Source organism: Micromys minutus (assembly GCF_963924665.1).
Source record: "Micromys minutus genome assembly, chromosome: X".
NCBI classification, from domain to species: domain Eukaryota; kingdom Metazoa; phylum Chordata; class Mammalia; order Rodentia; family Muridae; genus Micromys; species Micromys minutus.
The window spans coordinates 20,981,711-21,000,330 of NC_137970.1; the positions used below are offsets into that span (position 1 = coordinate 20,981,711).

General features: G+C 37.0%; 1 protein-coding gene across 1 annotated transcript in view; it reads right to left on the reverse strand.

The window, feature by feature from the left end:
- MID1 (midline 1) overlaps positions 1-18,620 on the reverse strand; it is a 153,699-nt gene that overhangs the window by 15,962 nt on the left and 119,117 nt on the right. Inside the window, exons 6-8 of the mRNA XM_080909663.1 lie at positions 16,531-16,658; positions 10,763-10,906; positions 2,647-2,808 (exon numbers count right to left, since the gene is read on the reverse strand). Coding sequence (XP_080765789.1) covers positions 2,647-2,808; positions 10,763-10,906; positions 16,531-16,658 — 434 coding nt within the window. The remainder of the gene's footprint in view (positions 1-2,646; positions 2,809-10,762; positions 10,907-16,530; positions 16,659-18,620) is intronic.

An 18,620-nucleotide genomic window follows, 5' to 3' on the forward strand; every position in this document is an offset into this window, starting at 1 on the left:
GGGCTTTGCCAGCTTTAGTGGGACCCAAGCCCTGTACTCTCCTTGAGCCAAGTCTGTCTGGGCCACAGATGCCTTTCCCAAACAAACCAATGCCCATTCTTACCAACTAGCCTGCTTTGGCTTCAATGAAGACAAATTAGCTTGAGAAGAAAATTAATTGTGACTAAAGAACTTAAGTCATCAGACCATTTGTAGAGAGCATGACCTTATCCTAGCTACTGTTCTTTTGCTTGGACACCTCTCATAATAATTTCTGGATATATTGTCCAGCTAAAATTCTCTCTTATTTTAATCCATATAACATATCGCAGTGCAACAAAGCTTTATGGTTCACAAATCCTTACCCAGCCTCTAACATATAATAAACCTGTCCACCTATCTCCCCTCAAACACTATTCTCAAAATCTAACTGCCTCATGACCCATAATGGGTTTACCATCTGGTTTTGTTTGTTTTGATTTTGTGGTGCTGGGGATTAGAACCATGGGTGCACATATTCTAGCCAATCACTCTACCACTGAGTCATATCTGAGCTATATCTGATGGGGTTTCACCAAATTGCTCAGGCTGGTCTTGAACTCACTCTGTACACTAAGATGGCCTTGAATTTAGAATATTCCTATAGCTAAGAGAACAGGTTTGGCTAGTTTTAACTTTTTAAAAATGAATGTATGTGTGAGTGTACACACACTCATGCACATGCTCATGTGTGTATATTAGTGGGCTTTGTCCTACTACATAGTCTAAGATGGACTGGAATTTCGAACTCAGCTTCACTATCCTGAGTGCAGGGATTAGAGGTGTGCATCGGTGTGCCTAGCTTTATCATATGGTTTTTGTCTCTAACTTCCTGGAATGAATATCCCTTCAATTTCTTATTTTTATCATTTTGACTAATTTTCTGTTCCATAGACACAGTGTGCTTTTCTTTGGGCCTTTGCACATGCTGTTACCTTGTTGTGGAACACCACCTTTTCCTCACATCCCATAAGTCTTATCTCACCCTGAAAAGACATCATGGCTATGAAGGGTTGTGTTCTTTTGAATATCTAGCACTTCCATAGGTCATTATTGCCATTGTAAACTTCAGGAATGTAATGATAACTATGGATTAGTATTCTGTTTTCACAAAAAGCCTAAAAGTGCCTTAAGAGAAGAACATCTGAAGGAGTTGATTGCTGTCACAGTATCCTCGGCCCATTGTATGGTATCTAAAATTTACTAGGAACTCCAACATTTTTGAAAGACCAAATGCCTGCTCACATGTTAATAAAAAGCTATTGAGATGAGTATGCACACATTTATTTCTATTTGCTATATGAATTTAAAAAGCATGGCACAATATAATTATGTTCTCAAATTTTTTTCAATTAGTTTTCTGTATGACAGCTTCTAAATGTGGCTACATATTTCTGTTTTAAAAGTGAAGAACTGAATTTTTTTTTTAAAAAAAGAACTTGAAAAGGGTGAGGAACTGCTAAATGTGATATTGGTTCTATGTGAAATGTGTCACTAGATCCTGTGACAGGAACTAAACATTAGAGATATCACTGTAAAATCTGAATAAATCCAGGGACGAATATGTCAGGGTTATATAAGGTGTTGATAGTAAGGAAGCTGATAAAGGATATATGGGCATCTCTATAGTGGCTGTAGTTTTTCTGGGAATCTAAAATCATTACAAAATAAAATGGTTTGTTTAAGAAAATAATATATTTGAGTTTTATAGCCACATAGATATAGTGTGGCAGAATCTCAGCTTTCTTATCCTTAATCCAGTGCTTTTCTTCTACCCTCTGCTTGTCCTTAAGTTAACACATGTGTTACTATGCCCTGGGAAACAAGGACATGGTTAAGTAGGAGCTCCTTTTGAAAAGTCATTAATTGTTTCTATTGATTAGCAACCCCATGACTGGCACCATATTTATATGGCATAATATTTCTAGATCAAAAGATGTAAAGAAATAAGAAAGGATAAAACAAAACACATGTAGACAGAGACAACAACAGCAAAAGGAAAATGACAGAACCATAAGACATAATCCTAGGCTTCATCATCCTTTGTGGTGGTTGTTCTATATACCATAGATATTTGCTATGCCTGACTCCTGCTCATTTCAGGCCAGCATCAGCCTCCCCCATTGTGATAAACCAGAAAGATGTCACAAACAACATTAAACCTCATATGGGCTAGTGTTGTAGGAGGAAAGACGGATTTTCCCCCTTATTGAGAATTTTAGACCCATACATATTTTGAACAGAGTAAAAAATTTGTGAAGAACGACTTACAAACTTGTTTTCTGCTATAGAAAAGAAATCCTATCTACCATCTACAAAAGCTTACTCTGCCAGGCTTTATAAGCACCTGTTTTGTTTCTCACAAGAACTTCTCCATGATTGTTTTCTCAAGAAATAAGAGCAATGGCATGCAGAGAAACCAGTGGCCACACAGCCTGGAAGAATCAACTTTAGAATGTGGTTGTAGCTGCTGGGAACCTCAGTAATTCACATTGGCTCTTTAATTTACTTTTCTGAGGTTGTCAATGAGGCCCAAGACAGAAATGGTAAAAGAAAGGCTGGGAGGAATGTTAGCTCAGAAGCAAGCGAAATATGAGAGGACAACTTAGCTGAGTTCACAGCACTTACTGTTTGTCTTCAACTTCCCAGGCTCACTGCTGCGGCTGCCTGCCTGGTTGATGGCCTTGACCATGAAGATATACTTGGTGCCACTTTGTAGGCCATGTACAGTATAGTGGTTCTGCTTGATGTTGGGCACAATCATCCAGCTATCTGCCGAGTTACACAGACCTGCAAAGCCAACAAAACAGGTGCAGTCACAGGCAACGCTTGCAGAAGTTTAGATTATTTGTACTTTAAACACTGAAAAATGGAGAGCTTTCTCACTTTTTATATGCCATAACCAATAAAACAGTGCTCAGTGTGATATCTATATGGAGAGCTCACTCTGTATTACATATGTCCGCTTTGAGTCTTCCACTGCGACAAGACACTGAAAATGCTTATATTGAAAACTCTGGTCTTTCTGAACAGGTGCAGGAAAGGTGTTTTTTTTTCTTTTTTTCCTGGCATCTTATGCTTTGAATCTGCTCATGATATGTTATCAAAGTTACAAAGAAGAAACAAAGGTGATCACTGACTCATCTCTCTCTATCTTACCCTCTGCTGAATGACACTGGTCATTCAAGCTTCTTTTTCATGAACTAGGAGACTCCCAGATGGTGCTGGTATGTGATGCATGTACTGACTAAAATCTGGCTTCATCAATACAGACACAGTTGATTTACTTTTGCCTCCTATATCTCTCTGATCATACCCAAGCCTAAGTAGCTTGGCAGCTGCTTTCTCTAAAAAGCAAGAATATACTGCCTTGCCATATGGCTTTGGGTTTGGTCATATAATTTGTTAATTGAATGGTTGAGCACAAATGTACTTATTCCAAGAGTAAGTTTGGGGATTTCTCTTGGTCTCTTGAATCTCTGTTATTACCAGGAAAGAACCATTTTGGAAACAGTATTTTTTTTTAACAAAAGAGACATGGAAAGAAGCTATTCTGATTAATTTTATGTCAACTTGACATAAACTAGAGCCAATTTTGGATGAGGACATTTTAATGGAGAAAACGCCTTCATTAGGTTGATCTATGGAAAGTCTATGAGGGCATTTTTGACTGGTGGAAGAGACCAGCTCAGTGTATATGGTAACACCATGGGGCTCATAGTCCTGGGTGATATAAGCAGGATGAGCAAGCCAGTAGAGTTGCACTCATTCACGACTTTTGCATCAAGCTCCTGTCCTCTCCAGGTTCCTGCCCAGCTTCAGTTCCTACCCTGACTTCCCTCAATGAACAGTAATGAAAAAGTATATGTGACATTAAATGCTTTCTTCTCCACGGTCTTTTTGCCATGGTGTTTGATCTAAGCAGTAGTTATTTTAACTAAGACAAAAGTCTTAAGGTCAATACAGAAGCAACACCAGCTCAGGTCACCTAACTCCATCCAACTTCTAATGAAAGAAATAAAAAATTGATCACTAAGGTGGTCCATGATCCTGTATTAATATGGATTCAGAAGACTGGGGCAGCAGTACTTATGGGCATATTGCAGCCTAGTGTCGACCCTTGGAAAGTTTCCATAGGATTTTTGACCAGCTGCATCCCTGGGATCATTGGTCCAGAGTGGAGTAGAGTTGTTCTTCTGGCTGTAATTTGCAGGATGTGAGCTGAGGATTTATGAGGCTTGGAAGAACATGTAGGAAAAGGGAAGCCCATTTTGTTTTGCAGCTGAATGATGCTAGAAACTTCTTTTTGTTATCAGTCCCAACTTTCCTCTCTCCACTCATCAATCTCCACTCCAATAGAATGTTTTCCCATTTCCCTGGTGACTAGGCTGTCATGAAGTTTCCTTTCTCAGTATTAGTCTCTGGGCAAGTGCCAGACCCCTTTACTTCCTGAGGTGCTCAAAACCCAACTCCCCCTTTTTCCTTTTAGGTTCATTTGCAAGTGAAAGGCTTAGATCCTTTGATCTTGATGCAACTTATACCCCACCCAACTCTCAAGAGACAGTTCCTTATTTTTGTGGTCTCACATCCCTGAGAATCTAAGGAAAACTTTCTGTGAGAAGAAATTCACCATACACATCCTTACCAAGCTAAAAATATTTACATAGCATTGCATGGTAGTCAAAGGGCTCCCTGAAGTTTGCCTTTGGATTATACTAAATGCTTCCTACAACTTATAACTTAAAAATTACACTTGGAATTATGACAGGGAAGAAGAAAACTTCAAACCTGTTTTGGAAATTTATTTACATTCTTTGTATTTTTTTGGTGAATGTTCACATGTATGTAGTGTTCATGTCATTGCTAGGAATACAACTCAGGACCTGTAGAAGAGCATTCAGTGCTCTTAACTGCTAAGCTATCTCCCCAGTCCCCTTAGAGGGATTGCCTGTATTTATCCTAAATGGTGGAATTACAGGTCCCACAGTGCCTTCTTGGTTTTATATGTGGGTTCTGAAAATCCAAACTGGTCTCTATACTTGAACAGTAAGCCTTTTATCTACTGAACCATCTCCCAGCCTCATAGGCTCTGTATCTTGAGAAAGTAGTATTCTCATTGGATCCCTTTGTGTTATTTGGACTCATGAATTTTCTGTCACTTCTTTTTATTTCTACCTGTGAATTTTTTTTTAATCACAGGGTCTTGAGACTTGAAAAGTAAGTACAAAGCAAAGAAATAACTTGAGACAGAACAGTTTGAGTATGTGAGACTGTACAATTAATACTGATTAAAATAACTAAGGACACTATCCATCTCTCCTGCAATTGTTTGTAGCTCTGTAGTTTTTGTTTTCACCTCAACTTTCCCTTAACTAATAAGAAAACATCCCAAGTCATCAAAGAGAGACTCACATATTAGGACAGAGTTATATCCAAATGAGTTGTTGGCCAAGGGTCCCATGGAAATTCCCCAAACAACCTAGGCAGTTGCCGAGATAATGACTTATAATGTGCAAATGAACAGGAAAGTCCCATGGCTGACTATATCCACAGAATGTACTGAATGTAGAAAGAATGAGCTTTGCCTACATAGAAACTTCACCCCTATGCTCTTATGTGTTTTGTACAGGAAGGGACTCTTCAGGCTACCAAAAGAGGGTTATAAAAAAATTACAGCCATAAAACCTTTCACCTACAATGCCTCCCTTCTTGCAAAATATGCAATGGTGGCACAAAGCTTGTGGAAGTGACTAACCAGCAACTAATTTAAGTTCCATGCCATGAGATAGAATCTGTTCCCAATACTGCCTAAGGGTCTAAGAATCAGAGAGAAGATAACCCACAGACCTATGTACCAGCCTGTACCACCTAATTTCTTGCACTTTACATTATGCTACCTTGAAATTACATTGTGCTAGGAACACTGGGTGGGTTTATGTCATCTTTTTATAAAACACCCACATAGCTGTCCTGATTGAAACTTCCCTTTCTCCTAATCTTGTCTGGGTGCTCTGCTGTTTACAGACTGTCATGTAGGGAGAAATATTAAAACAACAAATGAAACCGGAATGTCATTGGTTTGTATTGAAGCATAATGGAGCCTTTGACTCTGTACAATAATTTCATTGACAATGAGTCAGAAGCATTTCTTCTCTACTGTAGCATATTAAATGGTCTTAATTACACTGGGACATTTGAGAGTCTTGCATGGCAATTGCTGCTTTGCTGCAGAATATTATACAGTATTTACACTGTTTACAGAGGTTGTGCATTGATTCCTAATAGCTTTTGTCTTTTCTAACCATTTGGACAGAAGTGGACTGTGATTTCTTTCTGCAGTATAAAAATAATATAGGCTTCATAACTTTCATGAATGTTTTCAAAGTGACTGAAATGTATACCTATAACCATTTCACATGATAGTCTCAAAAAATGTGACTTCTGCTGATTTTGCAAATGACAAGAGCAGTTTGCTAGTAATAATGCTGAGATTTTTAAAATGAACATATGAAAAGTGGTTTTGATAAACATTGTAAATTAAATATGGATCTATGTGTTACTAAGAGTGTTTGTAAAATTTTATAGTCATAATTCTAACAATGAAATGAACAAGAAAAGTAGTATCATTTTTACATATGCGTGTGTACATTTGTAAGAAATGTAATGAGATTAAATAAAGTTAGTTCTAAGGTTTTTTCTAGTTCCCCCTCACTAAAGCCAGTTAAAAGTCATTAACTATGGTTTATTGCAACAGAAGAGGGAACCATGACCTAGACATAAAAGATTGCCCAGTGGCACAAGTAACTCTGGGCAGCTTTTGAAAATGTTCTCAAAATTCCTGAATTTTACAATAGAACCTGTTAGTAAAGTGTATTCCATCAAATAATAGGACCCTGGACAAACAGCACTTACTTATAAAGAGCTTTTACATGGGCGCTGTGTAAGAAGCTCTTATGGAACCAATTCTTCTAAATATACAAGTGGTTTCTCAGTCTAATGAAAATTATTTCAGAGAAATACAATATTCTTCACATTGACCAAAAACTGCTCTTTTGGTATTAAATAACTCCATTTTTTTCTATGTATTCATTTATCAAATGTTCACTTATGTATTATATAATATTCACTTATCCACATTTTTGCCATCCTTTGCATTCCATCTTTAAGTCTGATACAATCTTTCTTTAGCTCAGTTTACCCAACACACTAGTAATATAATACATTCATAATTATAAATATTTATAACAATTAATTATGAAATAATTAATAATATCAATATAATACAATAGTGACAATATAATCTAAAATAATTCCATAAATGAAGACAAAAATCTGTTTTCCATCTTCCTGTCTTTTGTTTTCCCTACTATACTATACAGTTTAGCTATGGACTTTGCATTGGTTAAACTAGACCTTGGATTTATAACGCAATCATGTAGATAATGCATGTTTACCTTGCTTTAAATTGAATTTCTCTTGTTTACCTTATAGTACATATTTCCAAAGTAAGTGAAATGTAAGCTCCCCCAGCTGCTCAAATGTATTTAAAACATCACCTGTCACCTCTCTAAAGGGCAATTTGGCAATGTCAATCAAAATTAAAATGCAAATAATCTTTTCTTCTCAATTATATCTCAAGAGATCATACTGGAGATATAATTTTGCATGCATGAAAGGAAAATATTCAAGGATATTCATAGGAGCAATGCTTGCAGAGATTGAAAAGGAGCTAGTGTTCATCAATAAAAGATGGGACAGATAAATTGGGGAATGGATTTGAAATAGGGTACCATACTACTTCAGAAAGTGATATGGCAATTATTTATTTGTGCCAAAATAGAATAGACTCTTATTACACTTACTGTTTTTAAAAAGTAAATATCTGAATATGGTATGAAAAGACACAGGGGGGCATAAAATTGTCATTTATTAATACCATGCAACAAGACCTATGAAACTGGAGAAGAATGATTTCAGAAGAATTCAGTCTTAGAAGGAGTGCTATTTAGACATGTCTCCAAAGGCATTTGGAGTATGTAAAATACAGTGACAGTGTTACCAAGGCTAAGGAGTCTTTTCAGAAGTAGCTTCATCTCCTGTTAGCTATGTACCACTCAGAGATACTGGTTACTCCTCCACCTTAGCTAATTCCCTTGAAAGGCCCATCCTGTCCCTCTCTGCTCTTTCCAGTGTTGGAAAATTGGACTGTTCACCTGAGCCCATTACTGCCTAGCTCAACTCCCCAACACAAAATTCAAAGCTGAACAGCTCTACATGGTATAGTTCCTGTTTGGGCTTAAATGACTAATGGTTGATGGTATGTGTTTTCAGAAGCCAGATTCATGGCTTTGTGTCTCATACTTCCCTGTTACTGCTTCCCCTTTCCCACTGAATTTTCTAGCCAGACATTATCAAGTAAAATCTTCCAATATGCTCTAGTACTTCACTCTCTGTAGGTTTTGTTTAAGCTGACACAGTTACTGCAGATATCTTTATGTACTTCCATGTAGCCACAACCCTTAAAGAATCAGTTTAACCATAACTCCCCTCCAAGGCCTGTTGGTCACATCTACTTTTGACTCTTCTATGGTCCCTACCTACAAAATGTGTCGTCAAACTGTCCTTGACATAACACTTCACAGTCCACTTGTCCACTCATGAAAACTGCAAGAGTTTTATGAACGCTTCCAAGGCAAACCAGCTAGGGGAAAGTAAGAAGGAAAAAGGATGAGAAAGAAGATAAAGTGTGAGAAGAAAAAGGGGGAGGAAGAAAGTCATCTGAGAAAAGTGTCTAAGAGGTAGTTAATTTGCACTTTAGTCATTGTGAAGCTAATGTCTTTCTGTATTGCCCTTATAATCATTTTCTATGTAAAGTACCACATACCTCAGAACTGCATATACTAGGAAAAACCTGTTGAGTGAGAAATGTTTTCTTTTTTTAAATTAAAATCACAGGAAGTTAATATGGCTGCATGCAAACCATCACTGTGGAAAAGCAGCTTTTACTACATTCAGTTTTGGCATGCTATGGATATCCATTGCCATGCTGGCTAGTTTTCTGTCAATTTGATACAAGCTAGAATCATTTGTGAAAATGGAATTTTAATTGAGAAAATGTCCCACAAGCTAGATAAGTGGGAAAGTCTTTGGGAGCATTCTCTTAATTGTTAACTGGTATAAAAGGGTCAAGCTTACTATGGATAAGGCTACCCTCAGTCTGGTGGTCATGAGGGCATAACAAGCATGAGGAACAAGACAGTATGCAGTGTTCCTCTATGGCCTATTCATTAGTTCCTATCATTGATTATTTTTTCTGCATGGAGAACTTTACTACAAGATGAAATAAACTCATCACAAGTTACATCTGGTTTTGGTATTTCATCACAACAGTAGAAACCTAACCAAGAAAATCACTAAAGAAGTTTCATATTTGTTCCTCTAGAAAGCAATTTCTTTCACCATTTCTTAGCCATTTATTTAAGTAACTCAGCTATAATCTTTATGACTAGCTATTGCTGTTGGAGTTGGTCATAACATTCACAATGCTAAATATCAAACAGGCATCAGTGAGAGAATAGTCCCTCTGTATCCCAGGTAAGCCTTAGTTCTTCCCCTAAGATTTGAAGTTACAGTCCTAAATCCCCTCTGCAGGGGACCAGATACTTTGAGAATTCTTTCACTTCTCATTTTACTAAATTCTTTCTTTTACTTTCCTTCCTTCCTTCCTTCTTTCTTTCCTTTCTTTCTTTTTCTCCTTATTTATTTTTTTTGAAAACTGAAACAACATTTAGAATAGTACATAAAATTAAATGCATGGAAAAATGACTAAATCGTATTAACTACCACCTGGAAGTTGCTGTTTGTTCTATGAAGCATCATGTATTACTTGTATATATATATATGTGTGTGTGTGTGTGTGTGTGTGTGTGTGTGTGTGTGAGTGTGTGCCGGAGGCAAGATATGTGTTTGTGTGTGAGTATGGATGTATGTGCACACAGTTGCACATGTATGTGGACTCTCTGGTCAACACTGAGTGTCTTCCTTTGTCCTACTCCACTTTATTTTTAACCCAGTGTCCTCATGAAACTTGTCACTTGCTGATTAGGTTATACTGGCTTGCCATGAACTCCTACAATTCTTTAGTTTTCAACTTCCCCCAATACTGGGGTTACAGGTAAAATGCCAACTTGTTTGCTTATTTTACATGAATAAAATATTTTACTCTATTTAACTAAAGGCTTCAACATTTTTCTAGATGCTTACAAGATAGACAGTTTTTATAACAGTTTTATAAACTAGGAATACAACTGATATTCCTAGTTCTCCCATATATTTCTTCCCACTGACACTTTTCTCTGTTCCATCTAAGATATATCCAACATTTTAATTAATATCTATACTTTTAACCTCTCAGAATACATTTTATGTATGAATAGTTTGGTTTTATCTTTAAGTTATGAATTGATAAATGGATTTACAGTGTATATGCTGTTACCAGCTTATTTTGTCTGACTCCGTCCATGTGGTTTTCCAGAGGTTGTTAATTTTGTTGATTTTTGATCAGCTGGTTTTATTACTGTAATACAAGTAAGCATTATCCATTCCTTGAACAGGAAAAAGAAACCAATAAATATTGTAATTTTATTCCTTCCCCATCATCTCCTTTTGTTGTTTATATTCCTTCACCCAGCTTATCTGAAGACAGTCATAAAACTGAAAAGTAAATGAGCCACAGGATACTCACTAACAACATTGGCTTGTCCAGTGAATATAGTGTACTGGAGTTCATAGGAGACCACACTGAACTCATCATCCGAAGTCCAGTGAACGGTGATGGTGTCATAGGAAGCCGTACAGAGCTCTTCTCTAATTGTGGGAGGGTTGGGAGCTGTTGGCATCAAGAATGCATATCAGTAGAGTAACAGATACCATTAGGATCACAATGTGGAAATATTTAACAAGTCTTCCTGTTCTTTGCTCCCCGGCTCTTGCTCTCCCCTCTTGCCCCTTCTCTCCCCATTCCCTTCCCTCGTCTCCTCATGGCCGACCTCTACTCCTTTCTTCTCCTCCCTACCCCTCCCCTCACCTCCTCTCCTCTCTCTCTTTCTCTTCCTCAACTACACTCTTAACTCCTCCCATGACCTGAATAAACGCTAATCTGTACTATACCGTCGTGTGGCTGGTCCCTCAGGGGGAAGGGATTTCCAACATGGATCCCCCAGAGGAAACTCCCTTGCCCCCCATGCCTCAACACACCTCCATGAGCCATACCCACCCCCCACACACACACGCTTTATCTTTTAACTAACGTTGGTGCCAAAACCCGGGACATCATCTTTTTCCTAACAGTCTATAAAAACAACATTGGTGCCCATGTGAGGGGATTGTTTCCTCACGAACAGATATCTCTCTTTTCTTTCATTGGTGCTGTGACTCAGATTGAGAAACTCTGCAGATTTGTTCCCTCCCATCAGTGGTCAGAGTAAGCATCCACAAGGTCTCAGGGAAGAGATCGTGGGCTTGGAGCTACCCATGAGTGCAAATGTTTTCACTGATACTCTTTCTAGGACTTTGCCCTTGGGTGAGATTTCACTCCCACCTTTAAGTGACACCAGGCTGAGCCTGGGTAAGCTGCTCTCCCATTCTGGAGCAGGGCCTCTGTGGAGCACTGCCTCCAAGTGTAGCCCCATTACTGATGGAGCAGTTATTCCTACCCTCACCTATCGGACCGTCTTCGCTGTCCGTTTGTCCCTATTTCCTGAGATGTTTGTCCTATTTACAGTAAACATAAAACACTAAACTAGTCACTCCCTTGCTAGCGATCTAGTTGTCTACTTAAAGATGGCTTGTCTATTGTTTTTTGTAAGCAGTGTGGCTAAGGCCAGCCATTAAGATATTATTTCAATTTATCATAACAATATATTTATGAGAGTTAGAAAACAATAGCTTCTTTTGTATAAAGAAAAATCTATGAAAGAAAAAGTAACCAAAACAATCTTTCATAATTTTATTCGCTTTTGGTGGTGGAATTGGAAAACCTTACTAGTAAAGGACTATATGTTAAACATTTTAGGTACTGTAGGACAGACTTTTGATCTTGCAACTACTCAACCTTGCCACAAGAGCAGATGTAGATAATTTGTACATAAATACTTATGGTCATACTCTAATAAAATTTTATTTACAAAATAGCCACAGGGCCTAATTTGGCCTGAAACCCACTTTGAAAACATCTCATCTACATGACTAAACATATTTTAAAACTATCACTGTTATCTGCTAGCAAATCAACTAAAACTAAAGGTTTTTTTAATTAAGTATTTGATGTCTTAGTGCATTCCTATTTTCATTTCATCATTCACTTTTTAGGTATATTTAATTAAGAAGACCACAATTAGCAAGCAGTCATCTTTTAGAAATACGTTTCCATTTACTAAGAAACCATAAATGCTTGCATTTGGTTGCTTTTATCACTACAGAATGCTTTTGTTTTATTTGTTTCATAAAGCTGGCAGCTCTGAAATTTATATCTTATTAAAATGTGATTTTTAAATCATTTACTCTGGATTAATTCCAATAAGTAATTTTATGAGGGGAATGATCACTGAAGAAAAGACAAGCCTACCATGTTTTGTATTGGCAATGACATTGCAAGGCAGAGGGTTACAAACTATAGTTATTCCTTTTACTATTTTCTTTTGTGTAGTTATTTATCTGAATGTACATCTATGTATCATATGTGTGCAGTGCTTCTGGGGTTCATAGGAGGGCATAAGGTTACAGATGATATTTAGCTACCATGTGGGTGCTGGAAATCAAACGTAGGCCCACTGGACGAGGATCCATTGCTCTTATCCACTATGCCACCTTTCCAGCCCACAGCAGCTATTTTTTGCAAATAAAGTTTTATTGGAACACAGCCTGATTCACTCAAGTATTGTCCATGTATGGTGTTTTTGTGGATCAGCAAAGCTGAGTAGTTACAAGCATATGGCTTGCAAAACCTAAGTCATCTGCCATATGTCCTTTATCGGTCAAAGATTTCCAGCCTGTGGTTTAGAGAATTGATCTACAGCTTTTCTTCATACTCTTCTTATATTGAAGCTGAACTTCAAAGGGAAAACATGTTTGCATTCTATGGATTTACTTAAACCATTGCATAGGTCTTTCTGTTCTAGATTAGTTTCTGATTAGAATTGATAAGTTATAAAGAAACCCAAACAGGGTGGGGCCTTTATAGAAATGGTAAATTTTAAATTCTGATTTAATTGTCTTCCCTTTGACATTTGAAAAGACATTTAGCACAGGTCATTATAAGTTTTGCCTGTTGAATTTCAGAGACCCTCCATTAATTTAAAAAAGGGGGCTCATTTGGGTCTGAAGGTACACATTTATAATCTCAATACTTGGAAGGTAGGGGTAGGAAGAATGTGAGTATGAGGGTAGTCTAGGTTATATAGTAGATCTAAAATCTAGTCTAGGTGGTACCGTAGATCTCAAAATGATGTCCATAAATGAAAAACAAGTCAATAGAAAAAGAAAGAAGCATTCATTTTAATCTTTCAAGCATATTCCTGGAAATGTGCACAAGTAAGTGACAGCAATCAGGAGATACAGTCCATTCCGGTCCAGCTGTGTCATAAGATGTGTTTGCTTTTGTCTGTATGGTCGCTGTGGCTGTGAGATCACTGCTGAATAAACCAGTGAAGAACATCTTAGTCTTTCACAAGCCAAATAGTTCATTGAATTCTTTCTCCATTACCCATTGTGGAAAGATAGATTTCTTTTTCTGCCCACATAGTAATTTATGATAAAATAGACAGAAAAATGTAAGTTCAGAATAGGCAAGTAGCTGTGAGCCACATGGCAGTAGCTGCAACCAGGAAGGAAATGTCACCTCTATGGGTTATTAACTTGACATACCACTTAGAGGCATGTCATTGGAAAAAAAATCTTGTTTGCACAGCCAGGCAAGCTAACCCTGTTTTGATTGTAAACCCAATGGGCTTGTCCTGCAAAGTCAATTTCTAATTTTCTATAAATGAAAACTGCAGCATGCTGCCAATTTCAGTACCTACACAATAAGTTCCAGAAATGCTATTTTTTGCCTTCTTCACAAATGCTACACAAAGAATGGTGAACCTACCTTCCACAAACTTTGTTTCTTGCTTATAAATATTGGATCAACTTTTTGGACTTCGCAGTACCAACCAAGTACTGTATGTTATGTCAAGAATTGATGTTATTTGTAGAAGTGGACTGAATTCTCGGGGTGAATGTCTCAAAAAACAAAATTTTAGCTATCTGATATGACATTTAGATTTTCATAAACACCCATGTAATAACATATGGCATGGGTGTTACAATTTTGTGCAGACTACCTTCACAGGTTTCTTTTTCATTAATGAGTTCATGCTCCTACAAAAATTGAAATGAATATCAATTCTGAATACACTCGTAATTTTTAGAAAGTGAAGATACATTTTCGTTGACCAGGCAAGTATAGTAAGATGATTTGGTACAAAAAGGACATGTTCCTGGGCAAAAGTTTAATTTTCTAGTTTCCTCTGGCCTTGGAAATGAGCTTGTAACATGGATCTGGTCCAAGAGACTTAGTGAAAATTTGCTAGATGGGTCTTTTGTGAACAAGTTTTGGTTTTATAATAAACAAAGCCATACTTGGCTAACTAAGAGTATTTGCTATTATTCCCAACTTTTCCCTGTATTTTGAATAAAACATCAGTAGTAGGTAGAGTATTCATGTTGTAAAATGACAGCAAATGAAGATGCCAGAGCAAAAAATAAAAGAGAGAGAGAGAGAGAGAGAGAGAGAGAGAGAGAGAGAGAGAGAGAGAGAGAGAGAGAGAGAGAGAAATGTGGTTAATATATTACACTGTAATTTACTAGGTGTGAGCATCATGGAGCTGTTTAACTACTAATTACATTCATCTCAGTTAAAGAAAAATCATGATTCACTGCCCACATTTCACATTTTCAATAACTAACGTGTTGGCTATCTCAGACACAGAACATTTCTATCATCAAAAAGAGTTCTACTAGATGGTAGCAGTTTAGACAAAACTGAGACAAAAAGTGTAAGGAAAGGAAGCATTACACCCATAAATATTTCAAATGACATTTGGTTCCTTAGAGTAAATATGCTTTGTGAATCAAATTCTATCTTTTTTAGTGGGAGTCGTGCATTTGACAGAGAGAATTATTCAAAACAAGGAGATGTCTGGTAGAATAACTTGCTCTGCTTGAAAATGCAGGATAAAGTCTAAAAGGGACAGTTGGGGTTCTCACAAGGGGAATGAAAAGGCTTGGACTACATAATTCCTTGCTTTCTATCCAGACACTACAAAAACAAATGCTACACAATGTTCCCTCTCTTTGGGTCCACCCTTCCCAACCACTCTCCCACAAACATGCACATACTGGCTGGGAGTTGAGAAACTGACACCGTGCTCAATTGGGGATGTGGTTTCTTAGGAGGCTCTATGTCCTCAGTACAGAGCACATCTGGATTCACTGTGTACATGGTGCTTTCCTGAAGTCACAGGTTCTGGTGGCTTTTAGGAACACAAATAATTTTGTCTAAATGGCCCACATTCTTCCTATCAACCACTGAGTCCAGCTTCTGCTTCAAAAGGTAACAGCAAAGGAAAGATTTAGATTACCTCCTAGGAATGTAGGTAGCCACAATTTTCCATTTTTATATTATGCTTATTTTATTCGTTGTGTTTTAAGCTAAAAAGAAGGAAAGGAAGGAAGCAAGAAGGGAGGGAGAGAAGGAGGGAGAGATGGTAGGAAGAGGAAGGGGAGAAGAAAGCCAAATAGAAAGTATAGGAATAAACTGTGACATGTGGAATTACAATGTGATTCATGTGATGTTTGCCAGAGCAACATGAAATTCAGTTTTTTACTAGAAAAGGGAGAGGCCTGTGAAGTTCACAAGGAACAGAGTCAGATCCTAAATGTACATACCCCCTTTTAATCTGACCTTCAGCATGATGGCTAAAATTGACCATTTCTAAAATGAAGATTATGTTTTACCAAAATTAGTACTGTGACAACTAAGTAAAGATCACAAATACAAAAAGCTAGAGAGGTATATACATGGCCAGCTATTCATGTGGTTTTGTCTTCCTGCCATTATGGAGCTATGAGAGTCAGAGAGACTCTGACATAGTGAAAAAGATACCCATGAAACCTTACTATCTCTTTAATGGCCAGAAGTGCTTCTATGTTCACCATTTCCCAGTTAAAATAGAGGAAATGGTGGCAAGGACACATTTAGCAATTGGGATTTTCTTTATTTTCTTGTCCTGTGTTATTTATGTTAAAATACAGTGTGAATATTAAAAGGACTTAATTAAAGGATCTTTAAAGGACTACCAGATAGTATTTCTCAAAGACTGAGCATGTATGGGTTTTAGAAAACAATTGATCCAATGACAAAGTGAATTTACAACTATACTAGAGAGAACATAAAAGACAATAAGACAATACCTGTTAGGTAATCCAGACATTCTAGTAATTTCTTCTCCCGAGAAAAATCTAAGGCAAAGGTGTCAAATGTGTCATTGAGGTTGATTTCAGGAATTAGGACCTGGGAGGATGCAGTTGCCATGGAGACTCTGTAATTTAAACAAAACAACATTTTAAGAAATATCAAGGTGGCTTTTATCATCACTGTGAAAGACTAAGAAAAAAAAAGAAAAGAAATATCAGGCTTTTTAAAAAGTACCCTCTCAAAATGGTGCAATACACAAACACAATACCAACTTAAAGAAAAAGCTAAGGAATTGGAAAAAGTAGAACAGTGCAATCAACTTTCTTTATACTATCAAAAAAAAAGTCCCCACAGAGGCAAAAGAATAATCATATTTCATGTTGCTGTGTATTTAACAGCCTGGCCCAGTCACATCTAACTCCAGCAAGAAGCACATAGCTTCAGGCATTTTTTCACACATCTGTCTGGGAAACTGTTTGTTCCTTTCAGACTCGCCCTTGCTCCACTTCAAAGGGGAGTCTCCAAAATTTCAAACTGCATAAAAGGCAAAGTGAAGATTAAAAAAGAATGTTTCCAGATATTGGATTAGTTTAATCAATTACTACCCTCTCTCTAAAATAAACATTAAAAAGGGGGTTTTGTCTGGCTCTTTTTCATTTTCCTTCTATTCACTTTTTTCCCCACCATATTCCCAGCAGATGCCATGGAAAATATTCATAAGCATTCTCAGAAATTCCCCAGTAGGCACACAATTTCATCTCCACACTCAGGTTTTCTGGTGAGTGGTCTCTTGTATAAATTATAAAGCAAGGTATATGTGTCTGTCTCCTATGTGCTCTTGAGTTCATTTGGAAAGTTCAGTCATAACAGCAGAACATCCTAGTGGATTCTAAAATGCATGTAAATAATAAACCTTAGACAAAGAAGACCATTAATACTACTTCTGCGCATAGAAAATGATGCTCAACTTATTTTGATATGTTTCATGTTCTTGTTGAGTTCCATAAACATTAGAACACTATTTTACACAGGAAAAAAACATGAACTTGAAATCACTCAGTCATAACCATAATCATTTATTTTCTTAAAAAGATCACTGATACCCATTTGCACCAGAGCTCAGTGCTACCTGGCAATGGTAAGAAGAACTTCAGGTGTATACTCACCCATTTCATGAGGAAAGTTTGATAGCAGTGAGTTATCCTAAGGATTATAGACACTCTTGTGTCTTTTAATAGGCCAGGCGTCTATCCATACAATAGCACACAGCAACAAAAAAGGAATTGAGTACAGGCACATGTCAAAATATGGATGAACTATGTCAACATCATATTACTAAAAGCTGTACAAAAAGGCTATGAGTCATATGAAATATTCAGAATAGGAACAGATTATAAATTGCACCCTGTAACCAGTTAATTTTTCTTTGAGAATTTTATAATAAAAAACAATATGTATACAAAATAACCCAAATACGGTTTCTCCAACTGTATCTCTGGCAATAGTTCAGTGTCATCTGGGAACAAAGTAGACTGTTTAATCTTTAATGTCCTAATCAAATTGATAATAGGAAGAAAGTCGAAGGCAATTTAAACTAAATACATAAAATCTTCAAGAGGAAAATGGATTGTAGACAATGTAACGTCACCTCCTGACTAGCTGACAAGGACCAATTGAAGAACAGCATTGTTATGACTTTATTAACTTAATGTAACATTCAAAAGACTTAATTTCAAAGGACTTATAATAGCTAATGTAGCTGTGTGGATATAGAAATGAATGTTATTTAAAATGTACCTTTAACAAGTACTCATGAGGCTCTTGAAGTGTGTCATATATTTGAGCCCAAAGGAGCCCAAAATATTTGAATCAGTGCAGCCAACTGAAAAGATATGACTTAGTATCATGTACATGCCTGAAAATATTTGAAAAATAATAATAAACCCTCAATGAGTTCTTTTTCATATTCCCCAATTGGGAGAACTAGAGGAAGGAAGTATCAAACTTACAATGGCTTTTCTCTTAGACTATCCTGCAAACCTGATCTTGTCTCAACTGATGAGACCTCTCTAAATACAGATAATCT